The sequence below is a fragment of the Penicillium nucicola genome (genome assembly GCF_028828085.1).
Source record: "Penicillium nucicola strain IBT 29836 chromosome Unknown utg000003l, whole genome shotgun sequence".
Lineage (NCBI taxonomy): Eukaryota > Fungi > Ascomycota > Eurotiomycetes > Eurotiales > Aspergillaceae > Penicillium > Penicillium nucicola.
In genome coordinates this window covers 3824404-3839688 of record NW_026643127.1, presented here as the reverse complement: position 1 = coordinate 3839688, position 15285 = coordinate 3824404, and the positions used below count along the sequence as shown (strand labels likewise).

The following is a 15285-nucleotide window of genomic DNA, read 5'->3' as shown; positions in this document are numbered from 1 at the left end:
ATTCAAAATATGATCAATGGATATCAGTGGTTCAAGAATCTCTGAGGAGGGTGATGCTAGAGCCGGACGCTGCGACTTTTATTACAAAAAAAAATACATTCAAAGAAGACCCCTGTCGATTTCGCTTCAACACCCCCCCCCCCCCAATTATAACCCTAATCAAAGCCACATTCCGGAGGTGAAAATCACTGGGAACAAAAAGCAAACATTTTGATTTCAATGCTCTCCCTGGCAGCCCCATCCTGAAACTCAGGGTCAACAAGGGCAGAGTGCGGAACGCTGACCCCGGTGTCACTGTCGAATTGCGTAAAGATCAGAGGCTCGTCCGGCTGCTGAAGGCCCAGATAGTACCACTGCTGGTCTGGACTGAAGGCATACCGGCCCATTTCATTCCAGCCATGAGGCAGGATCAGCCGCGTGGGAATGAGGTCGCGTGGATGAACCGAATTCCAGGCACACACTGCAAGGGGGTCACGCTGGATAGTTTTCAACGGCCGCCACACATTGATGATCATGACTCGACCTGCGAGGAGACGTGTCCGTTCCTCTTCGTCGGGTATAATGGACTCTAGGTGGTGCCATGACCCTGCAGCGGTGAAGTCTGAATGCACACTATGTGCCGGTGCGCGATTCTCGGCATTCAAGGAGGCATCTGTCGCGAGGCACCGAACTCGATGTGCAAAGGTGACCGTCTTGGTTGCCCCAGTTCTGCAATCTGGGTTAGTGAAATTGAACACACAGAGATACCAGTCAGGGAGGGTTCAGACTGACATTTGGCGAACTAATTCCTCGGTCTTCGGGATGACAATGTCCTTCACCTGTTCTTCATCGGTGGCCTCCCCAGGGATATCATGTGACACATACGTAAAGCCATGTTGGTCCAGCGTGAAGTTGGACTCCTGGCCTCGGATGTCATGCACGGTGACTGGGCGCATGTCATCATGAAGATGCATGGCCTTGATGGCCTCGTCGGGCTTCCCGGTGGTGAAGTCGGCGTCGACACGATAGCCATCCCCCGACATCCCCCAGAACATCAGTTCGGTCTCAATGTGCTTCGTCTGATATTCTACGTGATCTCCCATATTGACGGTGATTGTCGATCTACTGCGATCTCTCGAATGGGGAAGTCGGGGTTATAAAGTGCCTGTGGGTGACACGCTAACGATGGACGGCAGCCTCGGTATCCGGCGTCCCTGCATAAAAGATGAATATTTGGAGACTAACTCCAGTATTCTCGCGGGTCCCAGGAGATGATTGGACTCCTGACACTTCCAAGACTGATCGGCGGCGATGACGATACGAGTACGAACCCGAGATTGTTTCACCAGAGTTGCATTGAAGGTTGGGATCTTGTATTACTTGTATATATATATATATACATCCCTGGGGACTCTATTTTTACTCGGTCTTTACTGAATATAATGGTCAAAGGCAGAATACTGATTTGAATAGGATAGTGATCACTTAAAATAATACGGTTCGCATGTACAGGAATATCAGCAACAGATAAACACACCCAACTTGAAATATTAGACATCAACAGTCAAATGCGATATATGCAAAGGAGCAAGCCACCCGAAACAACAAGGCTTGGCCCTCCATCTCACTTTGGAAGGCGTTTCAGCATGTAGGAGCAACACAGCAGAGTGGGGAGATGTTCATTCATCCCATTGGTCGGCGTTGGCAGCCATGGATTCTCGATGCGAGTGCCAGGTCTCACGAATATGGCGAGAGAGGTTATTCAGCCAGGTCATCATTGGTGGATATAGTTTGGAAAGTTGAGAGGAGTGGAAGTGGGATCAGATGGGGATCCAAGGTAGATGGGATATGAGACATTGAATCCGATACAAGACCGTCATATATATAGTGTTGAATAGAGCCAACAGGCGCAAGAGGTTTGTCATTCGAGCCTTCGAAGACTCAGAATCGCCTTCTGATGCCTAAGCCGAACCAGACTTCAAGATTCCAAGGTTGGACGTGGATCTCTGCCGGTATCCGAGCTGAATCATCATCTGGGGCTAGAACGGGAGGAAGAACTGGAAGATGTGATTATACTATATACTATGTTCTAGATGCTATATCCTATGCAGATCCTCGAATAATAGCAAGCATTTCGTCACCCTTGGGCGCGGTAGTCAGGTTCTCATATCCAGTGGCCGTCACCAGAATATCATCCTCAATACGCACCCCGCCAATGTGGACGTACTGATCGGCAACATCAAAGTCAATGAACCGGGCAAAGGGCTGCTTGCGTGCATCGGCAAGAGCTAAAGGCGAAAAGTACAATCCAGGTTCCACGGTGATGACCATGCCTTCTTCCAGAACCGGGGCAGATGCTGTGCAAGGGGAAAGGCAAGTAGTGGCCCAGGGAGCTTGACTGGAACCAAACGCCATGATAGATTTCTCGGAGACATCGTGAACTTCCAACCCGACGTGGTGGCCCAGTCCGTGAGGGAGGAATACTTTAGAAGCCCCAGACTGACGGATCTCCGAGATGCTGCCGGTCTTGAGTACACCAAGCGCTTGAAGTCCCTCAATAGCAATGTCATGGGCTAGAGTGTGGAGAGATAGATAGCGGACTCCTTTGCGCATCCCCCGGATACACTCCTCCTGCATACGCTCTACGAGATTATAAATATCCCGAGCATAGTCGCTCGGCCACTCTCCAGACAGAGGAAAAGTCCGTGTCACATCACTTGCATAGCAATTCCACTCCGCACCCGCATCGAGACAGACTAGAGGCTTCTTATGGAGGGTTTCATTATTGCGGTCGTAGTGCAGGACAGCGGCGTTAGGTCCTGATGCGGCGATGATCTGGTAGGCCTGATTGCGGGCACCATGGGAGACGCAGGTATCTAGGAATGACCCTTCGATTTCCGACTCATTTGTAAAGGTCTGGATGCGTTTAAGGATTTCTCGGTGTGCAAGGCCCGAAACCTTGTTTGCTTGGCGAATCATTCGGATTTCATATTCATCCTTAATACCTCGGGCTGCATCCATCGCAGGCATCAGCTTCTCCAAATCAAGCGGCGCATCCGCAGGGAGGGGAACGGGCTTCTCCGACTGATGAACAAGATACAATTCGCTGCCCTGCTTGCGCTCATGAAGCCATGATTGGATTCCTTCCCTCAGTGCAGATTGATAATGTACTCGGTCCACATCATATTGATCCAAGGCCGTCTCCCTTGACAGGGTCGGTCCCATCCAGATAGCCCGGTGGAGATCAAAGTCGGGGACATACAGGGTCAACAGGTCTTGCTGAATGTCGTAGGTTAGCGAACAATCGGGTTCGTTGACTCCGCTCAAGTAATAAAAGTATCGCCGTTGCCGGAAGGGACGCGATTGGTCCGAGTCGCGAAGGTTGATAGTCGGCTGCCCAGAAAGGAAGATCAAGCCACTTGAAGCCTTAAGCTTTCGAGCGACATTGCGCGCGTGATGCTTAGCTAGGGCGGGTTAATGGAGAGGGCAGAGGGGGGGAAAGACAAGGTCGAAGGAGACGAACCTGGGTACTTATCGCAGGAGGTAGGAGTTGACAGACGAATGTCGTAGGAGTCAACCGAATTGATCATGATCTCAGCCAAGGAGGAGCCCCGAGAGCCCTGGGCTGAACTAGTTGCTCGCATGGATGAGAGGGGTCACTTTAGCAGCAAGGAGGGGAGAGTAAGCCGAGGGGGGAGAGTTAGTAGAAAGGAGAATCCAAGGTCACCAGTCAATGAGAAGAACAAGTCAGGAAGCCAAGAGGGAGAGTCAAGAAGGAGAGACTGAGTAGAGAGAGGAGAGAGAGGAGAGAGAGACAAGTCAGCCTGGAGAGTTGATAACCCGAAAGCGTCTTAGATAACTTCCCGCTCTCCTCTCGACTTTCCACTTGCAACTTTCCAACTTCCCAACTCTCAACTCTCAACTTCCTTCTGTCGACTTCCTACGTTTCGTGCCCTGATATTTGTCCGTTGTGCTTCGTTTTAATTTATTGCAATCAATGAACCATGCAGGGTTCTGAGGCGAGCCCCGGGCTCCTGCCATCCACTTTGAGAACGGTGATAGGCACTCCGACGTCACCGCTCCTCGCCCCGACCGACCCGTCTCTCTCTCAGCAACAAATTCAGTCAAATCTCCAAAATGTCCTCTCGTCGCTGTCGGAATTTCGTCCTGAGGTTGTGGTCGCCAGTGGCAACTCGACCGGCTCGACCGGCAAAGGCATCCTGATTGGGATCTTGTCCGCATTTGGCTCCGCCGCTGTCGCCTTTATCGTGCTAGCGATCTTCTTTTTCTTTAAATATACTCGCCGCGGGCGGATTATGCTGGATCGCATCGGTCGGCCCGGTGAATATGACGACGAGCAGGCCTTTGCGCGCGAGGAAGAGGGGGCGCTAGAGTCGATGGATGATCTGGCGCGGTCGGAATATTTGCGAGCCAAAGGTATGACAATGCCTGTCCGAAATTCGCTTGATTGACTTGCTAATGATGCGCAGCCTTCGTTCAAGGAAACCCGCCAGAGTCCGTACAAACCGATATATCGCTATCACAATTCCTCGCCATTCAAGAGAAGGGCGTATCCGCTTGGGAGTTCCAGCCAGAGTTGGAGATTGCAAACTGCTTTGTGGAAGCACGCACCGAAATCGAGTTCTTCGACTCCGAGTGTAGTGTACAGACCAACCTACCCATTCCGAAACAAAATGAAGTCTATTACTGGGAAGCGAAGATCTACGATAAGCCCGATTCGACCATGATTGGCATCGGCCTCAGTACCAAACCATATCCTTTGTTCCGCATGCCTGGTATGTCTCGAAGATCATTTGAATGTTGAATGGGCACTTTACTAACAGCTTCCAGGCCTCCACAAGTCCTCTGTTGCCTACGAGTCCACTGGACACCGCCGGCTCAACCAGCCATTCACACCCACTCCATACGGCCCGCCTCTTCTCCAAGGCGATGTCGTTGGTGTAGGCTACCGCCCCCGATCAGGGACCATCTTCTTTACTCGCAACGGCAAGAGACTCGAAGATGTCGCCCATAACTATCGCTCACAAAATCTCTTCCCCACAATTGGCGCCAATGGACCGTGTACCATTCATGTGAACTTTGGCCAGATGGGCTTTGTCTTTATCGAAGGCAACGTTAAGAAATGGGGATTGGCCCCCATGACTGGCAGCCTGGCCCCGCCCCCACCCTATGGCAGTGAACAAGGCAGCATCCTGCTCGAATCGGGCCGTGAAAGCGCGGCTCAAATCTCCCAACGTGTGTATCAAAACGCCAATTACGCCGCCTCAGGTTCAAGTGTTAGGATTCCTCCGGCGGCCAGCCCAGGCCCTGCTCGATCTCCCACTGACATTTCCCTCGCCCAGCTGGCCCACATCCCTTCCAATGAAGATGCTGGTGAGGGATCCAGTCGTTTTGCTGGTGATGAAGAGCCTCACCCAGATGATGAAGAGCCTGAGATGCCACCACCCGAGTACTCCAGCCCTAGCAGTAGTCGCAGGGGCAGTGATGCATCCTTAGAATATCCCCCCCGAGGCTCCGAAGAATTTCACTCCCCACCCAATGATACCACGGAATTTGAGTCCAATCTGCCCAGTTACCAGACTGTGGTCGCCCGAGACTGGCCCCAACCCTCAATAGAGAGCAATGACCCCTGATCCAGCGTTCTTTTTGTCTTTGTCTTTGTCTTTTTCTTTTCTTCTTTCTGTTTTGTTTATGAACATAGCTCCCCTGTCAATTTCTTTGTTTTATTTAGCGGGTTCACAGGATGGCGTTACAAGCAACTCGGGCTGATTTTTGGGGGTATGGGAATGTGCGGGAGTCAATGAATGATGTATAGGATGTTGTCCAGTGTGTTTTCTTTCTCATCCTACCAGTGTAGACAGCACCAAGTAAAGCCAGTTGCAAGTGACTATAAAAATGGCAGAGCTCAGATCCTCTGCCAAGACTCGAGGCTTTGATCTGAGTTTACCTCACACACACACTCTCTCTCTTTCTCTTTCTCTTTCTCTCTTAACAATCCATTCTACTGCATCCAGTAACGATCTCAATATTTCAGTCTTCAAGATCTCAGACAGTCTCTCCGGATTGCCACACCCGCATCTCCACCAGATCTCCACTGTCTCCTCCGATTGGCATCTCCACTCAATACGAGATCCGATCTCCCGCCCTTCCGCCTCTCTCTCGAACATCACTTGTCTTCAGCTGGGATTTTCATCTTGGACACGAACCCAGATCCCAAGATCACCGGTTGAAGTGAACTGGGGGAAACTAATCCATCTGGTTTTGGCCGTTTTGCCTGTTTAGTCGCAACCCATCGGAGCTGTGAAACAGTCTGCTGAAACACCGCTATTGGAGCTCTCCCACTTAGCCTGGGTCGGGTTCAGTCGCCAGCTCATTGTTCGTGTCTCACATTTCCACGGAGACTGCAACAATGGCCGACAAAGCAGCCTTTCAAGTCATTGTCTTGGTAAGTTTGATTGGTTTCGTGCAGATTCCACGTGCAGAGCCATGTGTCGAAGTTGATACCCAGCCCCCGTCATTGGACCTTATTTCTCACCTGTTTGATGAGGCTCTGGGACATGGAGCTTCTTCCTGCGACATCTACATCGTCCTTTGCAGAATGCTAACTTGCCCAGGGACCAACGGGAGGACCCCGTGAAGACAGCGTCACCGGAATTCTTGTCCGATCGACCTTTACAAAGTGGTCGACAGACTCTGTAGTAGCTGTGGATGCAGGTACCCTTCTTGCTGGAATCATCCGATTGCTGGAGCGATATCTCCCCGAATGCAGGGATGATCAGGGATTGATGACCGGCGGGCCCTTTCAGGGGCTCGAATTGCCTTACCAAACAGCACAGGCAAATGGAGCGCATGTCTTTCGGGAAATCATTGGTGCGGTACTCATCACCCATCCGCATTTGGATCATATCTCAGGTTTAGCCATCAATACTCCGATCTTGGAGGCGGGGGCTGGTCCAAAGCCGGTGGCTGCGTTGCCCTCGGTGTTATCCGCTATCAAAAACCACATGTTCAACGATGTCATTTGGCCAAATTTGTCGGATGAGGATGGCGGTGCCGGCTTACTCACGTACCAGCGCTTGGTAGAAGGTGGAAACCCTCGCTTCGGTCGTGGGGACAGCAGAGGCTATGTCAGAGCATGTAATGGCTTGTTGACAAAGTGCCTTAGTATCAGTCATGGAAAGTGCAAACAACGGTATCATCCAGAAAGTGGTCTACATCATCGCGCTGGAAGCACTGTCTTTGCAGAGCATTCGTTGATGATTCCCTCAAGGGCAATCTCGGTTGACCAGACCGATGGCAGGTAAGTTCAGTTCATACCTGGAATGTGTTTAATGAGTTGATTCACTAACATGCGCAGTTTCTATTCCCCTGCCCGCTCTCCTCGTATGTTCCCTACTAACCCCAAGGAAAGCCCTTTGGCAACAGTGGAGAGTTCGGCATTCTTCCTGCGTGATCATCGTACCGGAACAGAGATCATTGTGTTTGGTGATGTCGAACCCGACTCTGTGTCTCTCGAGTCCCTGAACAAACGAGTATGGGAGGCAGCAGCACCAAAAATTGCCTCAGGCAGCCTGCGAGCCATTTTTATCGAGTGCTCCTACAACGACAGCATCGACGATTCGTACTTGTATGGCCACATGTGTCCGCGACATTTGGTCTCGGAGCTCAGCGTGCTAGCCGCAAAAGTAGTGGAAGCACGCGAAATGAACTCGCCGGAGAAAAAGCGCAAACGCGAAGTTGAAATCCCGGTCATTCCTGAAGCTCGCAGTGAACAAGTGAGCCCTCGGTCGAAACGAACCCAGAGTTATGCCGAAGACAAGCGGCCGTCTGTTCCGCTAGTTGAACCACGTTCACACCCAAGCGAATCCTTCGAGCTGCCTCACGTACCCACAGCTGCTGTGCCGGACTTGGGGGACGGTGGTGATCATGCAGATATGATCGAAGAGCCGGAACTTGCACCTTGGGATGATAACAAGCCCCTCCCGCTGGAAGGACTGAAGGTTTACATCATCCATATTAAAGAGCATCTCTCTGATGGGCCGCCTCCTGGTGATCTGATTCTCAATGAGCTGAAGGCTCATGCGAAGGCGGCACATCTGGGCTGTGAGTTCTTCATCCCCAATCCCCTCGAAGCAATATGGATATGAGAAGCATAAATTATGGATTGGGGGGCATTCTGATTTTATATTGGTTCGAAGCGCTTGATTCAATATTTCCGTGTACAATAGCTGGTCTTCAAATCTTGATAATATACCCTGCAGCCACATATCATCCTTCCAAGATAGAAGTTTGATTCAGCGATGATAATTCAAAGTACAGATGAGAATCCCCAGACTTGAACAACTCGGTAATTGATTCAAAGGTTATCCCCAGAAAGGATCGCCTTCAACTCTCAGTCGTGAACATGCTCAAAGTCAAGCATAGTTATGTTGTGCAACAATCGGCCATAACTAACTTCTTAACAACCATTGGGCTTAGGAGGGTTGACACTTGGAAATTCAGAGTACATGATTTACAAGGAATCGCTAGCAGACTCACCCTGAGTAGGCTGCTAGTCGAGGATTGATGATTCCCTTAGGGTCAGCTGGTTCATTTGTGAAGAATTTGATCTCATGTTAGGGGTAGAATTAGATGTGAAATATGATACTTAGAACACGGTAAAACATGACTAGTTTGTTAGTGGAATTTTAGCACTTGGGACTAGCTTTTTAGTTCATGAGGTTGGCCAAACTGCCAATGACTGCGACATGGTGATATATTCGGCATCGGAAACTACATGTCCGTGACTATGTATGATCCGTCGGTCGTGTTCGCAAGTTAGTACATAGCTAGTCTCGCTACAGGTAGGGCATGGCACAGACAGCAAAGCATGATTCAAAATGGTGATTGATGTACCTAGCTGCCGAAGCAAAATAGCCCAAGACTCTTTTCCTGGATTCACTTATTTTGACTTGGCTTGGCCAATAATATCTTCCCAGACCGAGCTATGATTTGAAGGAATCCTGAGACCCTTCATAGTGGACAATGTGTTCTCATCTTCGAGTGGGAACCGGCTACCCGGTAGATCCAAGATAGCTTCACCATCCCGAGCAAACACAATAAGGTCCTCCTCGGAACCCCATTCGCCCATGGCCATCACGCCGATGGGCACGCCGCCATCCAAGCTGTAGCCAGCGGGACAACTAATTGAAGGGCAACCAGTAAAGTTGGCCAGCCAAACGTACTCCATATTACGGACAGACGATTTGCCATCCGACAAGCCCCGAGACAAATCTGCCTCACCGCCATCAATGTGCCAACCGGGAATGGGTGTCGTCGGGGTCACGATAAGTAGCCCGGGGTGAACCTTGAACAGATGGGCCAAATGGGTCATCAGCAAGTTGCGCAATCGCTGAGCGGCGAGCAAATCTTGGGCAGTGATTTGCCACATGCCCATGGATACGAGCACTTTGTTCGGAGCCGTGAGCTCTCGGATCTGGCTCGCATCGACACCGGATGCAATCTCTGCCATTATGGTCAGAACGTGGGCTCGCTGGCCTTCTGGGAGGTATGGAATTGAAATGTCGACAACGTTGTACCCTTCTTGGCGGTAATATTCGAGCGCTCGATCCAGGGTAGCGCGCACTGAGCTCTCGGCGCGATCAATCCAGTCGCGAACGATACCAATGGTCTTGGTCCTCTTCGTTTCAGTAGATGACGGTACTGGATTGGGGAACTGGGATGAGATTGCGTCTTCTGAGGCTGGCGCGGGTGTGGCCATAATGCGGTAGGCCAGAGCGAGATCATCTATGCTGGCTGCCATGGGCCCGAGGACGCCGACAGTGGGCGCAAGACTCAGAGATGGTGCACCGGATACTCGGCCATGTGAGGGTTTCAGTCCCCAGATGCCACAGAACGATGATGGAATCCTGATTGAGCCGCCACCATCGGCACCGAGTGCAATCGGCACCAGTCCAGCTCCTACAGCATAACCGGAACCACCAGATGAGCCGCCACAGTAATAGTCTTTATTGTGGGGGTTCTTTGGAGTCCCGTAATTTGGGTTGTTGTTGTTTGTATCTGGAAATTGTCAACTGCCATGTCGGATACCAAACGTCCGATAGGTCAGTACCCACCAAGTCCTAGTTCGTGCATGGTAGTCTTTCCAATCACTATAGCTCCAGCATCCAGCCATTGCTTCACGCACCATGAAGTTGCATCGGTGCCATGCTTAAAATCTAGCTTGGTTCCGAGTGTACGCTTATATCCGGTGATGTGCACCTCGTCCTTCACTGCGACCGGTACTCCATCCAACGGACCCAGTGCTTGGCCCTTCTTATATCGTTCGGTAGATGCTTCTGCCGCTGCAAGGATTGCATCGGCTTGCGACTCAAGGAAGGCAATAGCGTGCTTTCCAGCCGGCTGCACATCGCGTCGAACCAGAGGGAGTAACGTCTCAACCACGGCGATCGGAGTCAGTTCGCCGGCAGAGTATAGCGCATGATAGTCCGCAGAGGTATAATATCCGTTATCTCCTTTTCTTCGCGCCACAGGAGCAGGCGTTCTCGGATTGTTTTGGCTAGTGTCGCCGATTGGAATCACGGTTGGATCGTAGCGACCTGCGTATTGGCTGAGGTGGGGGATCTCGCGAATGACGCCAAAACCAGCATTGCGCCAGAAATGACTTTGGATAAAGCCGATATTGTGAATTCTGGGTTGAACAATATTGAATTAGTCTGTTGCAACGGTTCAATGGAGCTCCGCGCGACTTACAATGTTGCGCCGATGGCCAGTGGTGTACCGCGGAAGACCGGAATGGTCTGTTCCTCATTCTTATAGGGCACCGAGGGACCTTCGCGTGGCGGAGGATAATTGAGAAATGCCTGAGAGCTCATGATGGATGTTTGAAGTCAACACGAGAGCTGCCAAGGCTGGGAGCTTTAAGTGGAGGAGCTGATGACAATGCCGCGGCTCAAGCCAGGTCACATGCTCTACGTATCAAAGTGCAAATATTGTACATGAATGCCATATATCTTGTTGTAAATTTACAGACTCAGCTTTATGTTGTATTTATCCATGCCTAAAGCAGCCCCAGTGAGCACTGCAGCATAGACAATCAGAATTCCCATGGCCTGTGGGGTATTGAGATCCAGAGTGGGAACGCTCAAATTCACAGCTCCAGTGAGCAAGTTCGCAATCAAGAAAAGGGCAAGGCCTCCTCGGTTGAAGGCATGCAGAATACGACTGGTCGCAAAGGAAGTCTGCTCTGCTTCACCTTCCTTGTTAGTGGCCCGGTGGACCGCTGGGAAGAACACGGTCTCGGTCAAACAGAAGAGGAACAGCTGCGCGCTGTTGAATGCTGAAACCCAGAGAACATAAGGCATGTTGGCAAGCCGACGCGACACAGGGATATTGGCACCATAGCCAAAGGCGTATGTAGAGTTGAAGAAGAATAAGGTTGCCCAGAACAGAGCTTGCAGAACCAAGCTTGTCAGGATAGATCTCCGTGCCTGCTGAGGCGACTTGGTTTCAGATGTTCCACGAGGAATAATGCGGATTCCTACAGCACGTCCGGCGAGGAAGATTGCAAAGTACCCAATAAAAGAGAAGACACCCTCACGGTTCTTGGAGAGCAAATCTGGTCCACGAGGAGACACGAGGATGTATCCCTTGAGATCGGTCGACTCTAAAGCAACTTGATAAAGGACAGCAGTACCAAGTGCAAGCACCTCGTACGATGGAATCAATGTCAACAACGAATCGAACAGCTCCACAAAAGGAGGCAAAAAGCCAAGTGTGAAGAAGAAGTTCCAGTGGACACCATATTCCGTCACATGTTCTGCATAGTCCAAGCCCTTGACGCTCCACAGGCGGATGAGGCCCAGCAGAAGTAAAGGAATGGAGTGACGAGCTGAACCAATCAATCTCTTATACAAAGCCACCTTTGGGGATTTCGAATTGCGGCCCTTCAGAACTGCTCGCGCAGAAACCACTCCGGCGGAGAAAACGAAAGATCCAACGCCCAAATCCATCAGGGAGGTCCCCCAATTCTCCACCTTGGCGAAGCGGCGGGGGAATGCGCGGAAGTCGACAGCCAAGATAGCAACACATGTCACAATCATCATGGCTGCGCGATATGTCGTCAAGAATGGGTGAACCGGTAGTGACAGGGATTCTTCCTGGGAGCTTTCATGTTTGGATTTGGATTTGCGGAGTGCTTTGGCTTTGGGAGGAGTGCGAGCGCCCGACTTGGTGAGGAACAGAAGCACGGCGGGGGAGATGAGGAAGATATTCAGCAGGAGCGGTGCCGAGGAGTATGCTGTTGTCGCGAACAAGATGGCGAGAACATTGAGGAGGAAATCCGTTACAAGTGCCGCGGGGCCATAAGGTGTGAAGAAAGACAATCTCGATTGAAGTGCTGACCAGAGAAGGACAGATGTCTACAGGAATTACACCGGATCAGTAACATAGCCATCTCCATTGGGATCCGAATCTCTTACCGAGGCAACGAGAGTGACTGCATTGATTTCGAGAATTGTGCTTCCCGCAAGGTTTGACACGAATGCCTCCTTGCGAGCTTTGTAGCTCGGATCCATACTGAGCAGTTTGATCCCCAATGGTTGAATCGCGTGAGAAGAAAGAAAGTTGGAGAAGCTCCAGCTGTTTACCCGCGGTCACCTGACCCCCAACATCATTCGTCAATTTCACTCATGACAGGCTGTCAACAGGACACTGCATGTCAACTATGAGTCAGTGGTGGAGGGAGTATCGTTACCACCAAAGAGATGCCACGTACATAAGTGCAGTGTACTGCAAACGTCCCCCACCAAGCCTGATCAAGAAATCTACGACTGAAACTTCCCGCAACTATGCTATCATGGTACGGAGGAGAATACGAACGCGGTATTCAGAAGTGGATTTAACACCTACAGGTTGAATCGCTACGATGTCGCAGATCGACATGCAAAGAGAAAGGAAATTTGGTGGAATTCGATCCCCTGCCAGGCCTTCCCGAGGTATAGTCAACGACATTGGGTGGGATGCAAGGTGTTATAAGCACTGTACAGGTCTGGTTGAAATGATACAGCTTGCTGGATTCCCTTGCATTGTCGGCCTCTAAGGGTACTTGGCTCTGGGTTTATTAATATCTCCCTTTCTGGATGTGGAGATTGAGGACATATCCAATCGTGTCTAGCACGACGGGCTGTCTTTGCCTTTGCATTGAGTTCCCCACTGCGGAACACAGTCAACCGTTGTTGAATCCCGGCACATGCCCTCAATCTAGAACCTGACCCGTAGGGATCGCAATCTTGACCTCTCCAGTGCGTGGAGTCCGAGGGGAAATGTTGAACGACTTCTTTAGGATGATTCTGCCTTGTTTACTGTACAGGCTTCTCTTGTATTTGCGAAGGTTTTATTTCCACGCTGAATCTCACCGAAGCAGGCCTCCTCTCATGGGCCGAGAAAGCAACAAGGCGCGGCTTAGGGCTGGGGCCCGCTCACGCGATGGGTTGGGCCGTTTCCATGTGAATTCGGCGCATGAGAGGGCAAGGAAAGCCCCGGTCAGGATCTCTGCATCAAATGGAACCATGTCATTGTCATTCGCATCCGATGTTTCTACGAAGCTTAGGGTAAGGCCTTCTTTTCGCTCTTCTTAGCCCCCGAACAAAAGCAAAAGTCTACGGATTTACAGGTCAGTTTTTTTCTCCCCTTTCACATAGCTAGCAAGTAGGGATCCCAATAGTCTGATAGCGAGAACCCCATTAAACTGTGGAATCATCGGCGGTTCACCCGATTCGGACAGGAATGAGCAGAGATTATTCCCATCGATCAAGGGAAGCCACCACATATCCCGAGTCGATCACTTCGGTTAGACGAGCCGCAAGGCTTGCAAATTGAAGGGGTTTAGCTTCCCCACTTGGGAAGATTTTCGCTTCGATCTATGGAGGAACAGGGCGGAGGCTAGCGCTGCTATGTGCGAAGGCTTTCCAAATTGCCAACATTAGAGCCTTGCCAGTGACCAGAATCACCGCATTCTTCTCCAGTCTAGTCGCAAGAGAGAAAAAAAAAAAGCGGACCGCGACATGGGGCCAACTCACCGTAGTGGCCGGACGCAAGACGCTACTGTATATCCATAGCTTAGAGGCTACCGAGTTCGTTTATTTCTTCGAGCTCATTGGATCCTGGGATTTCGGAATTGGATTGCAGATGGACTTGGCTTGATTGGGGATCTTAAGATACAGGCCATATTTAGCAGACTTTAGCAGACTTTAGCAGACTTAAGGCCATTTAGTCTCCTGGTCACTTTCCCCAAGGCCAGCAGTCACTCGAATCCTTTCTCCCATTTTCTCCAGCCATTCACCCTCAGCCGTGGGCTTGCGATACCTTTTCTAAATCCCTGCTCGGGTCGAAAATAGCCTTGCCACTCTGTGCGCAATCCACCGCTTCCCCTCATGTTCAGCCCCTCCAGGCATCTATCCTAGGCTGGATGATCATCGAGGGAGGACCTTTTGAGAGCGAAAGTTGGAGAATCCAGTGCTCACTTTGGGATCGTCGGCTGGTGCTGGACTGGAACTATTCAAGACCGAAAACCATGAGCTCGAAAGAGGCACCGTCGCTTAAGAGACGCGAGTCTCGTTCCGGGACAAGGAAGGTCTCGTCACTGTCGGCGGAACAGTTGGAGAGAAAGCGTGCCAACGATCGAGAGGCGCAACGGTCCATTCGTCAACGAACCAAGACAAATATAGAACAACTGGAGGCTCAGGTTTCCCACCTTCAGTCGCAACTGGAAGATATGAGACTCCGGACGGAGACGTACGACGAAGTCATGCAACAAAATACGATGCTGGAAGGCGAAGTGGACCGATTGAAGCGTCAAATGGCTTCTTTCACTGGACCTGGACTTACAGGCAGTGAACCAAATGCTCCGACTCGAAGTGGATGGCATAATGTAGCGGAAGCCCCAAACAGTGTTTCGCCTACCATGCCTGCGACTGGGATACTCTTGTCGCCGCATTTCACAGAGAAACCCTCACCCTCGAACAGCCTCCGTTCTCTCATCGTCAAGTCGGGCATCTCACCTGCATGACTGGCAACCATATCCATCCACCAGATCCCCCTCCCTCGGTGCATCGTCGGAAGAATTTTCCACTCAACTGGATTCATACGTGATAGATGGCCAAGTCCACCAAGAGTCCCGAATGTTGCCCGCTTCAATCCCAGATTCAGCGCCTCAGATCGGGTTTAGCGCAACCTCCGCGCCGCCTCAAATCGAATCTTCGTTTGCCCAATTTCCTTACAGCAATC

At 50.9% G+C, this 15285-nt stretch overlaps 7 protein-coding genes across 7 annotated transcripts; 3 read left to right on the top strand and 4 right to left on the bottom strand.

Annotated features, from left to right (window-relative positions):
* Nucleotides 1-185: 185 nt before the first annotated feature.
* N7511_005012 (uncharacterized protein) lies at nt 186-1082 on the bottom strand (the record flags this gene model as incomplete). The annotated part of the gene is made up of 2 exons (XM_057127437.1): nt 186-708; nt 772-1082. The coding sequence occupies 2 exons, from the start codon at nt 1080-1082 to the stop codon at nt 186-188; spliced, it is 834 nt and encodes a 277-aa protein (XP_056986327.1).
* Nucleotides 1083-2082: 1000 nt separating this feature from the next.
* Nucleotides 2083-3623, bottom strand: N7511_005011 (aminopeptidase P family protein; the record flags this gene model as incomplete). The annotated part of the gene is made up of 2 exons (XM_057127436.1): nt 2083-3443; nt 3503-3623. 2 exons carry the CDS (start codon nt 3621-3623, stop codon nt 2083-2085), a joined length of 1482 nt encoding a protein of 493 aa, XP_056986326.1.
* Nucleotides 3624-3983: 360 nt separating this feature from the next.
* Nucleotides 3984-5633, top strand: N7511_005010 (SSH4 family protein; the record flags this gene model as incomplete). Its single annotated transcript, XM_057127435.1, has 3 exons — nt 3984-4416; nt 4470-4775; nt 4831-5633. 3 exons carry the CDS (start codon nt 3984-3986, stop codon nt 5631-5633), a joined length of 1542 nt encoding a protein of 513 aa, XP_056986325.1.
* A 776-nt stretch (nt 5634-6409) lies between these two features.
* On the top strand, nt 6410-8147 carry pdeA (3',5'-cyclic-nucleotide phosphodiesterase PDE1; the record flags this gene model as incomplete). The annotated part of the gene is made up of 3 exons (XM_057127434.1): nt 6410-6445; nt 6615-7300; nt 7358-8147. The coding sequence occupies 3 exons, from the start codon at nt 6410-6412 to the stop codon at nt 8145-8147; spliced, it is 1512 nt and encodes a 503-aa protein (XP_056986324.1).
* Nucleotides 8148-8941: 794 nt separating this feature from the next.
* On the bottom strand, nt 8942-10874 carry N7511_005008 (amidase; the record flags this gene model as incomplete). Its single annotated transcript, XM_057127433.1, has 3 exons — nt 8942-10059; nt 10116-10690; nt 10753-10874. The coding sequence occupies 3 exons, from the start codon at nt 10872-10874 to the stop codon at nt 8942-8944; spliced, it is 1815 nt and encodes a 604-aa protein (XP_056986323.1).
* A 150-nt stretch (nt 10875-11024) lies between these two features.
* On the bottom strand, nt 11025-12575 carry gwt1 (putative GPI anchor biosynthesis protein Gwt1; the record flags this gene model as incomplete). The annotated part of the gene is made up of 2 exons (XM_057127432.1): nt 11025-12419; nt 12480-12575. The coding sequence occupies 2 exons, from the start codon at nt 12573-12575 to the stop codon at nt 11025-11027; spliced, it is 1491 nt and encodes a 496-aa protein (XP_056986322.1).
* A 1997-nt stretch (nt 12576-14572) lies between these two features.
* Nucleotides 14573-15067, top strand: N7511_005006 (bZIP transcription factor; the record flags this gene model as incomplete). Its single annotated transcript, XM_057127431.1, has 1 exon — nt 14573-15067. The coding sequence occupies one exon, from the start codon at nt 14573-14575 to the stop codon at nt 15065-15067; it is 495 nt and encodes a 164-aa protein (XP_056986321.1).
* Between the last annotated feature and the right edge of the window lie 218 nt (nt 15068-15285).